At 35.7% G+C, this 23,670-nt stretch overlaps 1 protein-coding gene across 27 annotated transcripts in view; it reads left to right on the top strand.

Annotated features, from left to right (window-relative positions):
* Positions 1 to 23,670, top strand: part of CCDC73 (coiled-coil domain containing 73) — a 144,219-nt gene that overhangs the window by 46,206 nt on the left and 74,343 nt on the right. For 12 of the 27 annotated variants that reach the window (XM_081543732.1, XM_081543729.1, XM_081543724.1 and 9 more), the window contains 2 exons: positions 8,974 to 9,045; positions 12,063 to 12,137. In XM_081543732.1, the coding sequence (XP_081399858.1) occupies positions 8,974 to 9,045; positions 12,063 to 12,137 (147 nt within the window). Of the gene's footprint in view, positions 1 to 8,973; positions 9,046 to 11,192; positions 11,229 to 12,037; positions 12,173 to 23,670 lie in introns of all 27 variants that reach the window. The other 15 variants (XM_081543727.1, XM_081543717.1, XM_081543713.1 and 12 more) reach the window with 3 other exon arrangements.

The raw sequence follows: 23,670 nt of genomic DNA, 5'->3' as shown, positions 1-23,670 counted from the left end.
AGCTTTCAGTCCTTTATCATTGAGTGTTATGTTCACTGTGGGGTTTTCAAGTATGGCTTTTGTTATGTTGAGGTAGTTTCCTTCTTTTCCTAGTTTGTTTTTTTTGTAAATCATGAAAGGGTATTGAATTTTGTCATTTCCTTTTTATTTCATAAGTTGAGATGATTGTGTGCTTTCCCCCCCTTCATTGTGTTAATGTGGTTTATTGCATTGATTGACTTTTTATGTGTTGAACTCTTCTCTTATCCCAAGGATAAATCCTACTTGGTCATGGTGTATGATCCTTTTAATATACTTGTGAATTCAGTTTGCTAGTGTTTTTTTTTGAGAAACGTTGCATCACTGTTCTTTAGGGGTACTGGTCTATAGTATTCTTTTTCTGATATGTTTTTTCATGTGGCTTTGGTATCAAGGTAATACTGGCTTCAAAGCATGAGTTAGAAAGTGTTCCTTCCTTTTCAACTCTTTGGAAAAGTTTGAGGAGGATTGCTGTTAATTCTTCTTTAAATGTTTGATCAGGCTCAGGGCTTTCTGTGTTGGGAGTTTTTTTTAATTACAGATTCAATCTCCTTAATAGTTATAAGCTAAATTGAAGTCACTCGGTCGTGTCTGACTCTTTGTGACCCCATGGATAGTAGCCTCCCGTGCTTCTCCGTCCATGGGATTTTCCAGGCAAGAATACTGGAGTGGGTTGCCATTTTCTTCTCCAGGAGATCTTCCTGACCCAGGGATTGAACCTGGGACTCCTGCGTTGTAGGCAGACGCTTTACTGTCTGAGCCACCAGGGAAGTCCTAATAGTTATAGGTCTATTAAATTTTTCTGTTTCTTTGTTATTTGGTAGGTTTTGGATTTCTAGGAATTCTCCGTTTCATATAGATTACCCAATTTGTTGGCATACAATTGTTCATAGCGCTCTTATCAGTTCAGTTCAGTTGCTCAGTCGTGTCCGACTCTTTGCAACCCCATGCACTGCAACACTCCAGGCCTCCCTGTCCATCACCAACTCCTGCAGTTTACCCAAACTCATGTCCATTGAGTTGGTGATGCCATCCAACCATCTCATCCTCTGTCGTCCCCTTTTCCTCCTGCCTTCAATCTTTCCCAGCATCAGGGTCTTTTCAAATGAGTTAGCTCTTTGCATGAGGTGGCCAAAGTATTGGAGTTTCAGCTTCAACATCAGTCCTCCCAATGAACACCCAGGACTGATCTCCTTTAGGATGGACTGGTTGGATCTCCTTGCAGTCCAAAGTACTCTTATAATACTTATTATTTGTGCAGGATCAGTAGTAATGTCCCCACTTTCATTTTTGAAATTTGAGCACTTTCAAAATTTGAGCCTCTTCTTTTTTTCTTAGTCCATCTGTCCTGTGTTTAGTCGCTCAGTCATGTCTGGCTCTTTGCAACCTCATGGACTGAGGCCCTCCAGGCTCTTCTGTCCATGGGGATTCACCAGGCAAGAATACTGGAGTAAGTTGCCATGCCCTCCTCCAGGGAATCTTCCCATTCCAGGGATCGAACCATGGTCTGCCTCATTGCAGGCAGATTCTTTACCGTATGAGTCATCAGGGAAGCCCAGTCTATCTAGGTAAAGGTTTGTCAGTTTTGTTAACTTTTCAAAGAATCAACTTTTAATTTCACTGATTTTCTCTATTCTATTTTTCTTTTCTAAAGTTTTTAAATTTATTTTTGGCTGTGTTGGGTCTTCGTTTCTGCGTGGGCTTTTGTCAAGTTGCAGAGAGCGGGGGCTACCCTCTAGTTGTGGTGCACAAGTGTCTCACTGCAGTGGATTCTGTTGTGGAGCGTGGGCTCTAGGGCACCCGGGCTTCAGTAGTTGCAGCTCACAGACTCTAGAGCACAGGCTCAGTAGTTGTGGTGCATGGGGTTAGTTGCTCCACGGCATGTGGAATTTTCCCAGATTAGGGATTAAACCCATATCTCGAACCTGTGTCTCCCACATTGGCAGGCTGTTTCTTTACCACTGAGCCACAAGGGAAGCCCTCTCTATTGTTTTTCTATTCTCTATTTTATTTATCTCTGCTGTAATCTTCATTATTTTCTTTCGCTGGCTAACTTTGGGTTTAGTTTGTTCTTCTCTTTATCAAGTGTAAAGTTAGGTTGTTGATTTGAGATCTTTCTTGTTTTTTAATGTAAGCATTTACGTTATAAATGTTCCCATTACCATGTCTTTTGTTGCATCCCATCAGTTTTGGTATGTTGTATATTTGTTTTCATTTGTCTTTCTTTATTTTCTAACTTTCTTTGTGATTTCTTTAATCACAGTTGTTTAATTTCCACAAATATATGGGTTTTCTAGTTTTCCTCCTGTTACTGACTTCTAACTTCTTCCCATTGTGATCAGAGAGGATACTTTGAATGCAATCAAAATCTATTGCAACTTAGTTTATAGCCTAGCATATGGTCTGTCCTGGAAAAATGTCCAATGTGCACTTGAGAAGAATGTATGTTTTGTTTTGGGGTAGAGTGTTCTATTTATGTCTGTTAGATCTAAGTTGTTTACTGTGTTATTCCAGTCTCCTCTATTTCCTTGGTTATCTTCTGTCTGGTTGTTCTGTTTTTGAGAATGAGATGTTGAAGTCTTCAACTGTTATTATAAAACTATTTATCACTTCAATTCTGTCCATTTTTGCTTCATATATCTTGGTGGTCCGTCATTTGGTTCATAAATGTTTATGATTGTTATCTTTTTCCTTATTGAATGTTTTATGAATATATAATGTCTTTCTGTGTCTATTGTAATTTTTTAAAATTTAAAGTCTACTTTTTTGTTTGTTTGTTTGGTTGGTTGATTGTTATTTTGGTGAAATATCTTTTTCCACTTTTTAATTTTAACATATTTATGTCTTTAGATCTAAAGTCAGTCTCTTGTAGTTAGCATAAAGTTGAATCACATTTTCTGTGCATTCTTCCAGTGCTTGTGTTTTGATGAGAGACTTTAAATGTACATTTAAAGTTATTACTGATAAAGAATGATTAACTTCTATCATTTTGCTATCTGTTTTACAAGTATCTGATAGATTTTTGTCCCTCATTTCCTGATTACCATCATCTTTTGTGTTTAGTTGATTTTTTATGGTGAGATGTTTGAATTCCTTTCTCATTTCCTTTTGTGTATATTCTCTAGCTATTTTCTTTTTGGTTACCATAGGGATTACAGTTAGCATCTATCATTATAGCACTCTAATTTGAATATGTAACATCAATAACTCTATTCCTTTATAGTTCTATCTACACCCCTTTCAGTTGTTGATATGACAAAATTACATCTTTATATATTGTGTGCTCAAGAGAATAAACTAGTAGTTTTAAATATGTATTAATCTCTGAATTTTTTTATAATAGCAACTTCATTGATTTTTAACAATGTTTATTTATTTATTTGGCTGCACTGGGTCTTAGTTGCAACACATAAAATCTTTGTTGCCACATGTGGGATCTTCATTATGGCTTGCAGGATCTTTAGTTGCAGTAGGCAGGATCTAGTTCCCTGACTAGAGACTGAACCCAGGCTCCTTGCACTGGGAGCATGGAGTCTTAACCACTGGACCAACAGGGAATTCCCTAGTCTCTAAATTACATAGAAAACAAATGTGGAGTTACAAATCAAAGTTACAGTAATACTAGCTTTTAGTCTAATAATTTTTTAAGTATTAGTTTCTTAAATCATGTAGAAACAAACAAAAAAATTGTTAGAGTAATACAAGCTTTTGTAAATTTCTCAGGTATTTACCTTTACTGAGATTTTTATTTCTTCATATGGAAATAAAGACTTTTTTTCTTCATATGGAATAAAGACTTTTTTTCTTCATATGGAAATAAAGATTTTTATTTCTTCATATGGACTCTTTTGTGTCCTTTCATTTCAACCTTCAGGTCTCCTTTTATCATTTCTTGCAGGGCAGGTCTAATGGGTAATGAATTCTCTCAGCTTTTATCTGCATTTTAGATCATGTAGAGGAAAGGCAATTTAGATGAGATGGTAATAGGACTGTGCAGTATATTTACTGAGTCCTTGGAGTATAATACTTTGCTCATTTATCCAAAATAAAAAAATGTCCAAGGTTGGGGTATCAGTAGCCAGTTTCATGTGGTAAGCTCTAACAGATGTGTGTGGTGAAAGCCAATGAGTGTAGGAGAGTGTGGACTTAATGGTCTTGAGTGTTAGACATAACCTTCTTGATCACGGCAGTTCAAGAATGTGAGATTTAAGATGCCATTAACTTTCTACTTTCCTTCAAGATTGGAAATGATTGGGACAATGAAATATCTAAATAAATGACAAGACTTTGCAAAATTCCCTAATAACAGGTCCAGTAAAAAATGCCTCTGTTACTGGAAATACTCCTATTGGGAGCACAAAATCAAGTAATTTTTTCATACTCTCATAATTATAGCTCTCTCTCAGGAAAAAGTTTCGATCCATCCAGAAAAGTAGTAAGCAATGATCAGAACACATTCAGAATCCTTTACAAGGGTTAATTTTAGGAAATCCATTTGGACACGTTCAGTGGAGGATCCTGAAGCTTGGGTTTACAAGGATAACAGTTTTACTAGGATTGTGAGGGAGATGTAAGATTTGCACCAGAGACATCCTCAAAAATCTTATTAAGATTACCCCACCAATGCTAATTGAATATAGTTTTTAATATGTCCTTGTTCCGATGGGTAATTTCTTGTAAATGTTTGCAGAGTTCCATTGAGGTTCTCTGGTGCCACCAAGTGTCTGTCCTGAAAGTGTCAGGGATTCTCTTGTATTTTACAACCATGTATTCTTTTCAGACTCTGGAGCCAGTTGTGGGAATTCCAAAATAGCATTTGTTGTTGTTGTTGTTTTTATCTCCAGGAAGATTTAGCTTTTTAGAGTATCATTGGGCCAGGAGCTAACTGAGGGCTGCCTATGTGTCATAAAGATAAACTGGAATATTTCTTTTAGGCTTTATTATCCTGTATAGTGTGGTTTCATGATAGCCACCTCTTTAGGAAGCATTAGAGTACTTAAAAACTGTTGTTCATTTTAATTGGTAATCCTATTGAGGTTAGAAACTCGCATTGTTTTTACAGTATTACAAAATCATGGACTACTCCAGATACTATTCCAAATAACCTTGATATTATTGATAGTTTTATGTTAACTCTGTTATCTCTTGACACTTGGCAAACTCTGCTGAGTGGGTAAGAACTGTCATCTGAACTGGTTTTACCTCTGGTAAAGAGTCTTGTTTTAGGGGTCAGTTGAGACTCTTACAGTATACCTTACCTGATAGTTCCAATTTCAGTTTCGAAAAATGATATATCAATAGATAATACCTGGGTTCAATCCCTGGGTTGGGAAGATCCCCTGGAGGAGGGCATGGCAGCCCACTCCAGTATTCTTGCCTGGAGAATCCCCATGAACAGAGAAGCCTGGCAGACTACAGTCTGTGGGGTCGCAGAGTCAGACATGACTGAATGACCAAGCACGCAATATTAAACCCAGATTTTCTAGGAGTTTTAATAAATCCATTTGAGACATAGTGATTGTTTGAACAGAGGCTAGATCTCGTGAAATTCCTCTTCTTTGGGTAATTAGGAAAAGAGTAGCAATCTTTAGAGGATAGCCCTGAGTTGAAATGTATGAGGGAGAAAGTAATAAAAAATTCATAGGAAGTAAGCCTGCTTGCTGAGAAATGTGTTTTTAGTAAGTGTCCAGGCTTGTTCAGCATATAGAACTATCAAAAATTTAAACAAGATCCTTAAACCAAGTCAAGTAGAAGCTTCTGCTAGTTTGGCTGCTGCTAATACTATCCTTAAATAAGGAGTAGGATTTTCCCAGTGGGTCAAGGGGAAGATTGTAGTAAGCAGTTGGGTCCTGCCGGTACTTGTGGTGTTCTGTTCGAGTATTAAGGACTTGTCTGCATTGCTCAGATACAAATAGAGAGAAAGCTTTGTGACAATTTGGAGGGCTCTAACTGCAGGTGTGTGTGTGTGGGGGGGAGCTATTGACAAGTTATTTTTAAATGACAAAATTCTTGTTTTTAAGTTCCTAAGGGAAAAGTTCCATTATTGAGAAATTAGCCAATATCTGTAGTAGTCAGTGAAATCTAGACAACTTCCTAATTTTCTCTTAGTAAGCAGTCTTAGAAATTACTGAGTGGCTCATAATTTATCAGGAGTGAGAGATTTACCCCCCCTTGGGGTAAATTATACCCTAAATAATGTACTTTATTCTTACAAAATACTAAAGCTTTTTTTTTTTGGAATTTTCATGCCCTTTACGAGCTTAAACAGTAAATAGATAAATGGAGTTAGTCTTAGAGCTCTTTTTATCTTTAGATCTTAGCAAAAACTTGCCTACATATTGAATAAGTGTAGAGAGTTACAGGGAGATTTAAGGTCCCTAAATTCCTCAGTAAACCCCTGAAGCATCACTGTTCAGGTAAATTGTTGACTCTTCCAGGACAAAACAAACAGGTGAAACTGGCTTGATCTAAAGGTACACAATAGAAAGCAGAACACACAAATATAGAGTAGTAAAATATATAGACTCAGGAGGCCCTGAAGATAAAATAGTTTTTGGGCTCAGTACTATCATGAGTTGGAGAAGTGGTTATTTTATTTATGGCCTTAAGGTCTTGAACAAACATTCACCCTTTGGGTTCTTGAATGGGGAACAGTAGTGTTTTAACGCCAGTATGGGTATGATTGGGCTTCTCAGGTGGCTCAGTGATAAAGAATTTGCCTGCCTAATAGTAGATGCAGGTTTGATCCCTGGGTCAAAACGATCCTGGAGAAGGAAATAGCAATCCACTCCAGTATTCTTGCTTGAGAAATCACATAAAGACAGAGAAGCTTTTTGGGCTACAGTCCAAGGGGTCACAGAGTCAGGCATAACTTAGCAACTGAGCATGCACATGGAAATCTCCTATTTCTAGATTTACAGCTATTCACAAAAAGTGGGGAGAGAGCTGGAGTTCACACCTACTTCATAATCCTCTCCTCAAAGTACTTGTCCCTGATGTTTCCTATAAATTCATTCTTTCCTTGTTGCAGCAGTAGATTAGAGTCTAATAAACTGGGCAGTAACCTCTGAAAAATTTTGTGCAATATCTACAGGTTTTCTAAATGCCTAATTTTTGGGTAATTCTCTGGTGGTCCAGTGGTTAGGACTTGTTGCTTTCACTGCTGGGGCCCAGGTTGAATCCCTGGTCAGGGAACTAAGATCCTCCAAGCTGCATGATTTGGCCAAAAAAAATTTTTAATGTCTGGTTTCCTATGCAGCTTGGGATTTCTTAAGTCATTCTTGGGGTCTTCTTACTTTGCCTTTTCTATTCTTTTTTGCAGCTGAACCAATTGATACAGACCTTGGAAATGGCGTATTACTTTTTAAAATTAGTTATGAGAATTAAAATATTTTAAAGTAATTGCTAGCTTCAGAAAAAATAAAAGTTGTGTGAGAATAGAAATGTAATCATGATATACCATGTGGCTTAGCATTGAATAAAAGTTGCATGATTACAAGAGGATAAATACTATTAATACTTGCCACATTTTTTGTATAACTCTGTTGGAAGAATAGAGGGAGGACATGTAGGATTATGGTTGTACAAGAGCCAAATTCCCAACTATCACAATAGATCAGTAGATCATTAAAAAAATTCTTTTAATTGATTCAGTTCAATTCAGTCGCTCAGTTGTGTCCGACTCTTTGTGACCCCATGAATCTCAGCACACCAGGCCTCTCTGTCCATCAACAACTCCCGGAGTCTACCCAAACCCATGTCCATTGAATCGGTGATGCCATCTAGCCATCTCATCCTCTGTCGTCCCCTTCTCCTCCTGCCCTCAATCTTTCCCAGCATCAGGGTCTTTTCCAATGAGTCAGCTCTTCTCGTCAGGTGGCGAAAGTATTGGAGTTTCAGCTTCAACATCAGTCCTTCCAATGAACACTCAGGACTGATCTCCTTTAGGATGGACTAGTTGGGTCTCCTTGCAGTCCAAGGGACTCTCAAGAGTCTTCTCCAACACCACAGTTCAAAAGCATCAATTCTTCTGCACTCAGCTTTCTTCATAGTCCAGCTCTCACGTTGTTGACAAAGTAATATCTCTGCTTTTTCATATGCTGTCTAGGTTGGTCATAACTTTCCTTCCAAGGAGTTAGCGTCTTTTAATTTCATGGCTGTAATCACCATCTGCAGTGATTTTGGAGCCCCCAAAAATAAAGTCAGCCGCTGTTCCTACTGTTTCCCCCTCTATTTGCCATGAAGTGATGGGACCAGATGCCATGATCTTAGTTTTCTGAATGTTGAGCTTTAAGCCAACTTTTTCACTCTCCTCTTTCACTTTCATTGTATATGTAGGACTATGGAATAAAATAAACATTTGAAAGTGGTTATCAGTTTTAGATCTAATTTTTTTAATTATAAGAAGTATTTGATAAAGGTAGAAGAAAAAATTCGTCTTGAATCTGAAGGACAGGACACAACTTCAACTAAAAAAAGGTGGAGAGGAAAGAAATGAAATTGTGTATATGAATTTTTTTTTTTAATGCTCTATGGTACTTCTGGTTTTTTAAAAAATTATTTCAGTGAGTTTAAAGAACATATGTTACCATGTAAACACTTGCGCTTAGGTAATAAAATTGTTTTTTTTGAAACTCTTAAGACTAGTCTGCTTGTGTAGTGGACTGTTAATTTTAATAATTTTGATGATGTTTTCTTGAAGAAAACTTTGGATGAGCTATATTCAGAGTTTAAAATTTTAAAAAGCAACATGTTTTATCATGAAGAAGCAACTGGAAGCAAAATTATTGTATGCTGAGTTCATGACAGTTAAAAAAATCATAAAATTGTCATAAGTTGCATCTTAAGAGCCTAAAATAATATGTACAATGAAGATGTTTAATTTGTGAATCTAATAAAAATTTAAAACTGAGTTGCTGTAATTTATGTTTTAACTTTTCGTAATTTTTAAAATAGGAAACTCTTCAGAATCAAAAGGAAACATTAACAAAGCAACACAAAGAAGCCATGGCAGTTTTTAAAAAGCAGGTAATTTCTTAAGGATAGACAAACACTACAGTTTTAAATATTGCACTTTTCCCACTTCTCATGAATATTATGACATGTTGTTCTTCATACTCACTGAAGACAGAAAGTGTGTTATTGGAAGCAGGAAATGAATAAGGTTATTTTGAATCACAACTGATAATACTGTAATGTAGTAGAATGACTTAATTAAGGAGAAAATTATTTTCTTGGAGAGGTGTTTTCATTTGTCCTAAATAAACTATGTAAGTGAAGGTGTATTCTTGCTCTTTCTATCCCTTCTCCCCCAAGTCTTTAATTAGCATATCCAGGGGCTTACGTTTTCACATTATTCCTTTACCCAAGCAAGAATTATAACACTGGTGAAAAGCTAAGATGCAAGTAGGGAGATACAAAGGATGAGGAGATATGATTATCATTCACCTCTGTAAATTTCAAGTATCAGCATATAAAAGAAAAATCAGTAGAAAAATAGAAAAAATAAAGGAAAAATATTTTAAAGAAATGAAAAACAACTCCTTCCATTATTTTGAATTCTAAATTCTATAGCTCTTCTTTACTACCTCAAATTTCTTTTCAGTCCCTAGTTATAAAATATAAGTGTAAGAAATGTGCCTAAGGAAAATATACTCTGAAAGTGCTTTTCCTATAGCCATGCCAACATCACCATTTTTTCTTCTTTTTTCCTTTCCTCTTTTTGTTTTTATCTCTATACAAGTGTGTGTGTTTAGAAAGAAATGCATAAAAAGAAATAAACCTATATAACCGAAATTACTAGTGGGTTACTGCTGCTGCTGCTGCTAAGTCGCGTCAGTCGTGTCCGACTCTGTGTGACCCCATAGACGGCAGCCCACCAGGCTCCTCCGTACCTGGGATTCTCCAGGCAAGAATACTGGAGTGGGTTGCCATTTCCTCCTCCAGTGCATGAAAGTGAAAAGTGAAAGTGAAGTCACTCAGTCGTGTCTGACTCTTCGCCACCCCATGGGCTGCAGCCTACCAGGCTCCTCTGTCCGTGGGGTTTCCCAGGCAGGAGTACTGAAGTGGGGTGACCAGTGGGTTAAGGTTATGGATAATTTACACTGTAGCGTGGATTTGTTTGAGCAGATGGTAAACTTCTTCCTTGTAGTCCGAAATTGGCTTTACTTAAGTTATGGGAGTTTTAATTGAAGGGTAAGGAAGCAGAAACCAACTATACAGCATAGTATTCTTTAGGGGAGAGCAAGTCTAAGTCTCTGTTACCACAAGGGACTCTGGGCAAGAAAGAAATCCAGGTATCTGAAGGTTAGAGGAGAAAGTGCTATTGCATTCTTTATTTTTTCCTTTAAAAAATATTTGTTTCTTTTTTTTTTTTTAAAGAAGGGATTCTTGAATGTAAGTGAGGAATATGGACAATGAGATGGAGAAATGCCAAAGAAGTTTTATTTCTTAACAACTTTGCCTAGTATCCTTGTGTTGCTTGGAATATTTAATTACTTTCCTTTGGCAAGTTCACTTTAGTTTTCCTATTTTAAAATGTCATTTATTTATGTATTAGACTGACACATGCATTTTTTAAAAATTTCAGAAAATACTGTCAGTGCAAATATAAACTATATCAATTTCATAAAAGTGTGCTTTTAGAAAATGTTATATGTTATTGTTATGAGTAGATGCGACATACTGAAACATTTAAGAAACTGGGGGAAAAAGCGTTCAAGGATGATTGATACTCTGATCATAAGATTAAATTGTTCATTTACTTTGGTGACTGGCTTGTCCCCCAATTTTATATTTTTATTATTTATTTTCTCAGTGTAAAAGCATAATCATGTTGTACTAAGTTCAAACAATATAGACATTTCTGTAGTCTCATTGGGCTTCCCATGTGGCGCTAGTGGTGAAGAACCTGCCTCCTGATGCAGGAGACATAAACGACACGGGTTCAATTCTTGGGTCAGAAAGCTCTCCTGGAGGAGGGCATGGCAACCCACTCCAGTATTCTTGCCTGGATAATACTGTGGACAGAGGAGCCTGGCAGGCTGCAGACCATAGGGTCGCAAAGAGTTGGATACCACTGAAGTGACTTAGCACACACATAGTCTCATTGCCCAGTGCAAATCACTGGTAACATTTCATTTACCTGTATTTTGATTTTTAAAATTCTTTATCAGTTGCAAATGAAGATGTGTGCCTTGGAAGAAGAAAAGGTATTTATTAATTTTTTAATAATTTGAAACATAGTTAAATGCTTTTAATGATCAATTGTTCACTATAATGGAAAGGAGCATCGGTAATAAACAATGGAGACTATTAATTTCCTAAAATTTTAGAAACAGGAAGGATTTAAGGGAATCTTGTTACTTCAGCTCTTATCATTTTACATTTAAGAGTATTGGGGCCTAGTAAGATTTAAATGACTTGCTGAAGCTCCCATTTTGAAGTGGTAAAGTTGAAACTAGAACCTAGATTTCTTCAGCCTTCAAATTAATGCTCTTTCCACTACACTGCAGTGTTTCTATTAAGTATAATATGTTTTTAATGCCTTTTCAATGAAATTACATTCTTTAAAACACAGTAAAATAGCTAATACATGTTTTTATTATATCAAAAGATATGCCATTTATAATATTAAAATTTGTAGCTATTTTTAGCAAAAGACCTTTCTTAAAAATTTTTATAATATCCCTATATTTATAAAGCAAATGCAATTGTATCTCATTAATTAGATTATATTTATTCTAGCTATATGAATTAAATAATTATATAGTGTCCATAAGTTCTCAGGAATGCTCTACTGATAAAATGATTTATTGTTATGATGAGGTTTTCCATTTCATGATATTTGTAATCTTGTGTAGACCTTATTATAATTTTATGATATTTTATAGTCACTAGAAATATAGGTTATAGTACAGTTACAAGTTTAAAGTCTGTGAAGTATTTAGTTTCAAGTAGAGATTTTGGTTCTTGAGCTCTTGTTTTCTCTGTTAATAATGTCACTTACATTGGAAATTAGTGAAATACAGTTTTTTTGCTTAAAGGGAAAATTTCAACTTGCTACAGAAATAAAGGAAAAAGAAATAGAAGGATTGAAGGAAACATTAAAGACATTACAGGTAAAGTAACTTAGTACTGCTTGAGAAGTAATTTGGTATTTTAGCGTTGTATCAGTAAAACACCATTAAACATGTAATCTAGCAAAGTGAAGCTGACAAAAATTCATGTCATATATTATATAACTCAGTCCTTTTTTTTGAGAGCCTTTGATTTCAAATTAGTAGGATTTTTGCTTTACTTTTTGTTTTAAAAGGAAATATTAAAATGGCTTTTATTATTTTTAACAGTACTATAATTAGATATATGTTATTTTTAACACTTTATAGACAAAAAACAAGTTAGGCATATATATTATAACTGATTTATCTGTGGTCCTTAAAAATTAACATAAATAGCCTTTATTTAGTTATTATTATTTGCTAAGTGGAAAACTATGCTTATTTTCTGCAAATACAAAGGTAAAGAAATACCCCTTGCCTTTAAGTTGTTCAGTCTCATAGAGAATACAGAGGTATACAACAAATGATAGTTAATTAAAGACATATTTATTAAGGTCTGCTATGTGCTAAATGCTGCTCTAAGCACTGGGAATACAGCAGTGAATAAAAGAGACTTTTATCCTCTGTCCTTGTGGAGTTTACATTCTAAACTAAATAAAAAGTTAAGTAGAGATTTTTGGGGGAAAAGATATTCATATGATTTCAGAGTACCACTTACAGATAATTATAAAGAGCAAAGTATATTTTCACAATGGAAGGATTCTGATGGTTACTACCTTAATCAGATAATTATACCGTACTATGCATTTGTTTAAGCAGTTGACAAGCTTTCTTCCTTTAGTCTGATTACAGTAAGGACAAGCACTCCTTTTCTCCATATCTTCACCAACACTTCTTATCTCTTGTCTTTTTGATCACAGCCATTCTATTAGATGTGAGTTAATAACCTCATTATGAATTTGATTTGCATTTCCCTGATTATTGTGGTGATGAGCATGTTTTCATATTCCTGTTGGTCATTTGTATGTCTTCCTTTGAGAAAATGTCTATTTAGTTCCTCAACTCATTTTTTAATACTGAAATCCTGAAATACTGAAGCCATAAAACTACTAAAAGGAAATGAGCTTTTCTTAGTCTAAGCAATGATTTTTTTAGATATGACACCAAAAGACTAGGCAACAAAAACATAAATAGAAAAGTGGGACTACATGAAACTAAAAAGCTTCTGCACAGCAAAGGAAATAATCAACAGAGTGAAAAGGCACTCTGGTTGTTTGGGGTTTTCTGATATTGAATACGTATGTATGAGTTCCTTCTATGTTTTGGATGTGTGTGTGTGTCTATGTGTGTGTGTCTGTGTGTGTGTGCATGCTCAATCACTCAGTCGTGTCTGACTCTTTGTGATCCCATGGACTGTAGCTTGCCAGGTTCCTCTGTCCATGGGATTTTTCAGGCAAGAATACTGGAGCAGCTTGACATTTTCTACTCCAGGGGATCTTCCTGACCCAGGGATTGAACCCACATATCTTGTGTCTCCTGCATTGGCAGGTGGATTCTTTACCACTGTGCCACCTGGGCAGCCCCTATATTTTGGATATTAATCCCTAATCAGATACATGGTTTGCAAATGTTTCTTCCATTGTGTAGGTTGCCTTTTCACTCTGTTGATTATTTCCTTTGCTGTGCAGAAGCTTTTTAGTTTCATGTAGTCCCACTTTTCTATTTTTGTTTTTGTTGCCTAGTCTTTTGGTGTCATATCTAAAAAAATCATTGCTTAGACTAAGAAAAGCTCATTTCCTTTTAGTAGTTTTATGGCTTCAGTATTTAAGTCTTTAATCTGTTTTGTGTTGATTTTTGTTTATGGTATGAAATCTTGTGCATTGTTTGAAATATGGGTCCAATTTCCTTGTTCTGTATGTGGATATCCAGTTTTTCCAACACCATTTATTGAAGACCGTCATTTCTCCATTATGTTCTTGGTGTCCTTGTCAGAGATCAGTTGGCTACAGACATGTGGATTTATTTCTGGGCTTTCTAGTCTGTTCCATTGGTTGATATGTCTCTTGTTGGTTTTTGTTTTGTGTTGTTTCTTGTCAGTACCATGCTGCTTTGATTACTATAGCTTTGAAATATATTTTGGGATCAGGAAGTATGATGTCTTCGGTTTTATTCATCTTGCTTAAGATTGCTTTGGCCATTTAGGGTCTTTGATGGTTCTACATAAATTTTAGGATTTTATTTTTTCTATTTCTGTAGAGATTGGCAATGTGATTTTGATAAGGATTGCACTTAATCTGTAGATCACTTTGGGTAGTATACACATTTAAGCAATATTAATTTTTCCATCCATGAACACAAGATTCCTTTGTATTTATATATGTTGTTGTTCATTTGCTGTCATGTCCGACTCTTTGCGACCCCATGGACTGCAGCATACCAGGCTTCCCTGTCTTTCACTATCTCTTGGAGTTTGCTCAAACTCATGCCCATTGAGTTGATGATGCCATTCAACCATCACATTTATATATGTCTTTTAAATTTCTTTTTATCAGTGTTTTATAGTATTCAGTGTACAAGCTTTACCACTTTGCTTAAATCTGTTCCTAAATATTTTATTCATTTTGTTGCTATTGTGATTTTCTTTTCAAATAGTTTGTTTTTTGCTTATAGAAATGTGGCTGATTTTTGTATGTGGATTTTGTATCCTCAGTTTTATTGAATTCATTTATTAGTTCTAACAAGTTTTGTTGAGCTTTTAAGGTTTTCTATATGTATGATTATGTTAACCTCAAATACCAATAATCTTACTTCTTCCTTTGTCTTTTGGATGCCTTTCATTTTTTTTTTTTCTTTTTTCATTGCTCTGGCTAGGACTTCTAGTACTCTGTTGAATAGAAGTGATGAGAATAGGCACTCATGCCTTATACAGGATTGATTATGATGATCACTGTGGGTTTTTTATATATGACCTTTATTGTGCTGAGGTAAGTTTCTTATATGGCCTTCCTTGGTGGCTCAGTGGTAAAGAATACACCTGCCAATGCAGGAGACATATGTTCAGTCCCTGGGTCAGGAAGATCCCCTGGAGAAGGAAATGGCAACTCACTCCAGTATTCTTGCCTAGAAAATCCCATGGACAGAGGAGCCTGGCAGGCTGCAACCCATGGGGTTGCAAAGAGTCCAACATGACTTAGCAACTGAGCACACACACAGGTTTCTTATATACCTGTTCTGTTGAGAGTTTTTTAACTTGAATGAATGTTGAATTTCATCAAATGCTTTTTCTGTGTCTATTGAGATGAACGTGTGGTTTTTTTCTTTCATTTTGTCAGTGTGGTGTATCGCATTGGTTGATTTGCATATGGTTGACTATCCTTTTATCCCAAGGACTGAAGTGCATTTGTTAATGGTGTATGGACCTTTTAATATGCTCTTGAATTTGATTTTCTAGAATTTTATTAAAGATTTTTGCATCTTTGTTCATCAGGGCTACTGGCTTATAGTTTTCTAATAGTGTCTTTGTCTGGTTTTGCTGTCAGAATGGTGCTGGCTTCATAAAATGAGTTTGGAAGTGTTCCCTGCTCTGTATTTTGGAAGAATTTAAGAAGGATTTCTGTTAAATCTTCTTGGAATGTTTGGTAGAACTCTTCCACAAAGCCATCTAGTCCTGGGCTTTTCTTTGTTGAAAGGTTTTAAATTACTGATTAAGTGTCCTCATTTGCTATTGGTATGTTCAGACTTTTTAGTTCATTCAAATTCAGTTTTGGTAGGTTGTGTTTTTCTAGGAATTTATCCATTTCTTCTAATGGGAGAATTTATTGGCATATAATTATTTTTAATAGTCTCTTATGATACTTTTTATTTCTGAGGCATCCACTGTAATGTCTCCTTTTCATTTCTAATTTTGTTTACTTGAGTCTTCTGTCTTTTTCTTAGTCTAGCTAATGGTTTGTCAATTTCACTTATTCTTCCCAAAAAACTTAAGTCTTAGTTTTGTTGATTTTTTTCTATTGTTTTTCAATTTGCTATTTGATTTATTTCTGTTTAAATTCTACTATTTTCTTCCTTCTGCTGATTTTGGCATAGTTCTTTTTGTTTTTTCTAGGTCTCTGAGATGTAAAGTTAGATTGTGTGAGTTTTTTTTTTTTAATGTAGTCGTTTATCATTATGAAATCTATTATATTGCTTTTGGTGCATTCCATAAGTTTTTGTATGTTGTGTTGTTGTTTTCATTTTGTCATGAGATATTTTTAAAATTCTCCTTTTCTAAAAAAATAACATAATGAATGTTCAAGAATTTGTCATTTATTTTCCAAGTACTCATGAATTTTCTATTTTCTTACCATTAATAATTTCTAATTTTATTCCATTGTGACCAGAAAAAATACTTGAAATGCTTTTGATCTTCTTAAATGTAAGACTTTTCTGTGGCCTATCACATAAAAGTTGATTTTTCTGTGATAGACATATGATCTGTCTTGGAGAATGTTCCATGTGTGCTTGAGAAGAATGTGTGTTCTTCTTCCTTTGAGTGAAACTTCTGTATATGTCTGTTAGGTCCATTTGATCTGTAGTGATGTTCAAGTCAACTGTTTCTTTAGTGATTTTCTTTCTTCTATCTGTTATGGAATGTCAGGTATTGGAGTCTCCACCATTATTGTGTTTTTGTCGATTTCTCCCTTCAAGTCTATTGATATTTGCTTTGCATATTTAAGTGCTCTGATGTTGGATACATATATATTTATTGCATCTTCCAAATTGACTCTTGAGCACTATATAATGACCTTTTTTGTCTCTAGAGCCAGTTTTGACTTAGTTTATTTTATCTGATGGGGCTTCCCTGGTGGCTCAGATGGTAAAGAGTCTGCCTGCAGTGCAGCAGACCTGGGTTCAATCCCTGGGTCAGGAAGATCCCCTGGAGAAGGAAATGGCAAACCACTCCAGTATCCTTGCCTGGAAAATTCCATGGACAGAGGAGCCTGGCAGACTACAGTCCACAGGGTCACAAAAAGTCAGACACAACTGAGTGACTTCAGGCAATTTTATCTGATGTAAGTTTAGCCACCCTGCTTTCTTTTGGTTACTCTTTGGTATGTCTTTTTCATCTTTTTACTTTTAGTCTCTGTGTGTCCTTGACTTCCCTGGTGGCTCAAATGGTAAAGCGTCTGCCTACAATGCGGGAGACCCAGGTTCAATCCCTGGGTCAGGAAGATCTCCTGGAGAGGGAAATGGCAACCCACTCCAGTACTCTTGCCTGGAAAATCCCATGGACAGAGGAACCTGGTAGGCTACAGTCCATGGGGTCGCAAAGAGTCGCACACAACTGAGCGACTTCACTTTCACTATGTGTGTCCTTAAATCTACATTGAGTCTCTTACAGATACTATGTCACTGGCTTTTTAAAAAATTCATTTAGCTACTCTATGCCTTTTTATTGGAAAGTTTAATCTATTTACATTTAACATAATTATTAATTGGTGTGGAATTACTGTTGTCATTCTGTTGACTGTTTCTGTTTTAGTTGTTTTATACATCTCTTCATCTCTTGTTTTGTTATTTGAAGTTTTTGCAGTGATTTTAAAAAGTCTTATCTTTTGATGGGTGTTCCATAAACCTTATATCCTTTCTTCACTCTCGTTCATTTTTCTTTTCACTGGTCAATTTAAAATGACCTGTCTTTGAGTTCACTGGGTTTTTTCCCTCCTGTTTCATTGAATGTGCAGTTGGAACTCTCTATTACATTTTTCATTTCATTCATTGTGTTCTTCAGCTCTAGAGGTTTTTTGGGTTTTTTTTTTGATTCTTTCCTTATGACTTTTACCTCTGTTGAACTTCTCATTTTATTCATGTAATTTTTTTTCTAATTTTGTTGCATTTTCTATCTGTGTTGTCTTAAAATTTACTGAGCTTCTTTAAAACAATTTTTTTGAGTTCTTTTTCAGGTAGTTCATAGATATCTAATTCTTTCAGGTCAGTTACTAGAAATTTGCAAAGTTCCTTTGGTGGTTTCATGGTTCCTTAATTTTTTGTGTTCCTGTAGCCCTTTGCTGGTATTTGTGCATTGAAGGAGCAGTGCTTTTGGACTAGCTCTGGTGAGTATGAATCTTGACCTACTGGTGGGTGTGAGAATGCTAGCCGAGTAGGGTATATGGTGGTGGTGGTACCGGGTATAGTGCTGGGTCTGGCATCTCTGACTTGGTTTGGGAGCAGTGGTGCCTCTGGCTCCCAAGAAAGAGCACAGTGGCCTGGGCTCCAGGGAGCTCCATCAACTCAAGTAGGTATAGACATGGCAAAGACTTTAAGGGTCCTTGGAGGTGAAGGTTGCTCATGTCCATGGTAGTGATAAGGGCTTTTGAGGTGTTTGGTGGTGAAGGCTGCTAGTGTCTTCCTGCTCTCCTTTTCTCCTATTTGGGGAGAGTTGTGGCTGAGGGCATTTCTTTGGCACCAAGCTGGGTGAGCCTAGAGGATGGAATGACACAGATGAATTGCTGCCTATACTTTTCTGTTCAGACATCCTTGTTTTTTGGTGCTGTACTGGGTTCCTACAGCTTCTTAATTGTACTCCAGAGGTCTTCCAGAACTGTTTTCATTCATAGGTACTTGTTAAGTCATGTGGAGGAAGTAGAATTGGGGGAAAAGGACTGGGTCCTCCTGATCGACCATCTTTCTGATATCACTCCTGTGAATTCTTTATATTTCTCAGAAATAAGCCCTTTTTGTTTGTGTTCTGGGCTTCAGATGGTTTTTTCAGTTTGTCATTTGTATTTTGATTTTGTTTGACTTTTACCATTTGCTATAAATTATTTTCCTTTTATGGCTTTTGAAGTTTGTCATGGTTAGAAAGGCATTCACAACTACAAAGTTATACAAAGGATTTGCCCATATTCTTTTATTACATCTATGTACTCAAATTTTACATTATACCTTTGATCAATTTGATGTTTATCTTTTGTAACACAGTATGAGATATGGATCTAAGTCTATATTTTTTCAAGTTATTAAGTTGTCTTGACACTGTTTAGATTCTCCTCATTTGAGATATTAAGCAATTTTTATTTTGAATTTCTTTAGTTACTTTGATGTAACAAAGTAAATAAAAATTAAGTAAAACAAAATGTCAATGAGTTCCAAGAAGAATGTTTTCAGTAAAAAGAAGGGCATAGATTCTGTTCATCAGATTGGATGAATAAGAGGCTGGAAGATACTGATATAGTAAAAAGTCCTTATATCTTGTTTCAGCAACAACAGCAATGCAACAACAAACCAGTAAGTGATCAGAAACTCCAGAGAAAACAGATGACTTGATAACTAGGATATAAAGTATATTACAGTTTGGAATGGTTTTGAGCAATTGATGGGTTAAAACAAAAGAGAAGATATTTAGGTCCTGACCCTAGTAAAATCATCCTTCATGTAGCATATTGGTCCCAGAAAAAAATGTGGTATTAACATCCTGTTAGGTTTTGCATTAAAAAAATCTGTATTGTTTTTAATGACATAAACAAGCACTGTTGACTTCCCATTTTTTTAGAGTTAACCTATAAGCAAAGCATGGAAGACTTAATTTTGGTTACATAATAAAATTTAAATGTTACTAACCTTGTTGATGAAAAAGTAAAAATGTAGGGCATGAAGTTGATGGTGATATCCAGAAATATTCTTTCAAGTAGATGGAAAAGAAATAGAAGTTTAAGGCTACTATTTAAAGTTTATATAGTTACACAGTTTAGTGATTCTTTTCATACCTTAGATATCTAGTTAAAGATGATCCCAGTAGAGAAATTTAAAAAATTGTTACTGTAGTTGAGTAAACAAATTACTATTATAGCTCTTTTAAAAGACTCTCTAATGTGTTTTTTTACAGTGTTTTAAACTAGGCATAACATCTCTTTTTTTCTGGATAAATACTGAAAAATGTTACATTTTTTCCTACTAAAATGTTGTCAATCAAGAAATACATCAATTTTGTTATAAATGCTTTGTTCTTTTAGTATTTTTTTTCTTAAATTGTTTCATTTGATACCACTCATGCATGTTTAATTATCAGATTAATTATCCCCTTCTCCTCCTGCCCTCAGTCTTTCCCAGAATCAAGGTCTTTTCCAGAGTCAGCTCTTTGCATCAGGTGGCCAGAGTATTGGCACCTCACCATCAGTCCTTCCAATGAGTATTCAGGGTTGATTTCCCTTAGGATTGACTGGTTTGATCTCCTTGCAGTCCAAGGGACTCTCAAGAGTCTTCTCCAACACCACAGTTCAAAAACATCAATTCTTTAGTAATGCTGCATTACAGAATGTATTTTCTTGAATGATTTAAAAGTAATATGCGAATCTGATGCCCTATCTCCTCCAATGCTATACTGTCTCTCCTATAATCAAGGACATTCTCCTGCAAAACCATAACACAACCATAAAATTTTAAAGTTAATTTTGATATATAATTGTAATCTAATTCTCACATTCCATTCAGGTTTTACCAGTTGTCTTAGCAAAAGGATCCAGTTTAAAATCTTACATTACTCTTAGTTGTCATGTCTCTTTGATCTCTTTCAGTCTTTAACAGTTCCCCAGTGTTTGCATGATTTTTATGCCTTTGAAACTCTTGAAGATCACAGACCAGTTATTTTGTAGAATGTCCCTCAGTTTCTGTTCATATGATATTTCTTCATGAGTAGAATCAGTTTATGCACTTTTGGCAGGACTATTACAGACATAAGGCCTTGTTCCTATAATTTAATCCTGTCAGATAATTGGTTATTTCAGTTTTATTTATTTTGATGCTCAGATTGTCATTAGTTTGGCCAGTAGCTATCCATTCAGCTGCTTTTTTAGCCTTATGGACATGTCTTTATCATTCTTCAGTGTTTTCTTGCTCTTAGGTAAAAACAAAATATGCCAGGATCACCTTGTAGTTTAACTAACTAACCTTGCCTTAGAATAAATCATTTCTCAACAGTGCCCTGGTTCCTTTCAGTGGAAAATGGAATGTAGACATGCAGATCTCAGCACTGTTACACTCATTACTATTGGGGTGTCACTGGTCTCAGACTCTGTCAATGGACAGAGCTAGGGAATTGATGTATGTATTTATATACACACAAATATATAAGCATGCATTTTTAATTATGTTTGTTTCTCTATCAATCTATATATGTCAAAAACCATGAATTCACATTACTTCCAATTCTAATCCAAAATTCAAGGTTAATTTTAATTTCTTTCCCTTCCATATTTATATATTTCCTTTCTTTTACTATAAAAATATGACTTTTTTTATTCTTAATAGATTTACTTATTTGATAAATTACCCTATATGTGACCAGGCTACCATGCTGCTACGCCTTCCTTCCTAATGTGGATACCCTCTTTTCCCTGCTTCAACTCCCACACCTGGGTCACCCTTTTTCAACACTGCCTACTAACCACCTTGCTCAGCTTTTGACTTCCCACAGTAAATTGCCTCACCATTCAGGCCTGATTCACTGTTCTGGAATGCTGCTGCCATGACCCTTTCACTTCTTCCCCACCTAATGAACTTGGGACTGATTTGTTCAGGAATGGGATAAGTTAAATATTTTTTATCACAGTATTTTAAAAAATTTATTTCCAAGTAACATAAATCTAGTTAATGGAAAGTTAATGGAAAAATAGATTTGCTCTAAACAAATGTATTTTACAGTCAGTTTTTCATAAAATTTTCCATAAAGTGAGGGATAACTAGGAAAACATTTGTGCTTTATCTTTGAAATTGCTTTCTATAGTTAATACATTAATTAGTATTAGTATCTTTTTGATCCTGTGTTAGAAAGATGCCTATATCTGATATTGCAAGCCCATTTTATGTGATTTCAGAATGAAAAATCATTATATAGAACATCCACAAAAATTTCATATCAATCTAGTTACGTTACTTTCAGATTTGATTTGTCATAGGAATGCAGCTACATGGTAGTTTTTTAAGTTGGGAAGTGCTCTAGAGGTATTAATAAAATAGAGTTGTGAGTCATGGTTCAGAAAGAATAAAAGGGATATTAATGCAGGATATTAATGTTTCAAGGACAGTGACCTGAAAAAATTTGGTAAATTTTCTCTGTTTATCTGTTTTCTCTTTGGGTAATGGTAGTTGTATTAGTAACGGTTCACCTGGGAAACCGAACCAATATTGTATATGTATATGTATATGTATATGAATATACACACACACACACACACATAGGGGCTTCCCAGGTGGTGCTACTGGTAAAGAATCCACCTGCCAATGCAGGAGAAAGTAAGAGATGCAGGTTCCATCCCTGGGTCAGAAAGATACCCTAGAAGAAGAAATGGCAACCCACTCCAGTATTCTTGCCTGGAGAACCCTATGTACAAAGAAGCCTGGCAGGCTACAGTCCGTAGGGTTGCAAAAAGTCGGACATGACTGAAGTGACTTAGCCCGCATATATCTATGGAATTGACTCACACATTCACACTTCACAGAATTTGGAGGCAGAAAAGTGCTATGAAAGCTGAAAGTGTAATTCCAGTCTGAGTTCCAAGGATTGTCTTTTTTTTTTTCCTCTTATTTTTCTAGGTGGGCTTCCCTCGTGGCTCAGCTGGTAAAGAATCTGCCTGTAATGCGGGAGATCTGGGTTTGATCCCGGGGTTGGGAAGATACCCTGGAGAAGGGACTGGTTACCCACTCCAGTATTCTGGCCTAGAGAATTCCAAGGACTGTTTAGTCCATGGGGTTGCGAAGAGTCGGACACGACTGAGAGACTTTCACTTCACTTCACTTCTACCCTTTTACTTTTCTTTTGTCTGTTTCCCCTAAAAATTACTCTGATCTCATCCAGTGTCTTTTCTTTAAAATGGGATTACATGCAAAGGGCTTCCAAATGTTTATCTCTAGCTCCAGATGCAGCCTGGATTGACTATTGGATGTCTAAAAGACATCTCAAACTTGACGTGTTCAAAACTAAGTTCCTAAAGTCTCATCCCCCTGAAAACTAAATAACTTATTTGTCTCTTTGTTGTTGTTAATTACAACTTCTTTCTTCCTGTTGCAGATTTTTTTTTAGCTTTTCTCTCAGAGTATATCAAGAATCCACACTTCTCACTATGTATTTTACTAACACTCTGATCCTCTTTTATCATCCTCTTTCATCTCAATTGCAGTCATTTGTTAAGTGTTTTTCCTGCTGCCACTTGTGTTCTCCTTCAGTTTTAACATAACAGAGTGATCCTTTTAAAGAATAAGTTAGGTTATGTCACATTTGTGCTTGCAACTCCTCAGTGGCTTCCTGTCTCATTCAGTGCAAATCATTATCATGTGCTACAAGACCTACAGTGGTTTGGTGCTACCCCCTCTCCTACTCTCCTCTGAACTCATTTTTTGCTGTTTTTTTTTCCCTTGCTTACTAAACCTTCCAGCCACATTGGCTTCCTTGCTGTTCTATGACTACACAAGACATTTTCTCACCTTAGGGCCTTTGCAGTTGCTGCAGTAATCTTCCTTACTTTCTGTTGAGTCTTTACTCACAAGTTGCCCTTTCAGAAAGACTTTCCTGGCCATCTGTGTAATTCTCTTCAGTATCTAGTAGAGCCATATATTTTAA

The sequence above is a fragment of the Giraffa tippelskirchi genome, chromosome 11, assembly GCF_054371585.1.
Source record: "Giraffa tippelskirchi isolate mGirTip1 chromosome 11, T2T-mGirTip1v1.2.pri, whole genome shotgun sequence".
NCBI classification, from domain to species: domain Eukaryota; kingdom Metazoa; phylum Chordata; class Mammalia; order Artiodactyla; family Giraffidae; genus Giraffa; species Giraffa tippelskirchi.
This window is presented reverse-complemented; position numbering and strand designations above follow the sequence as displayed.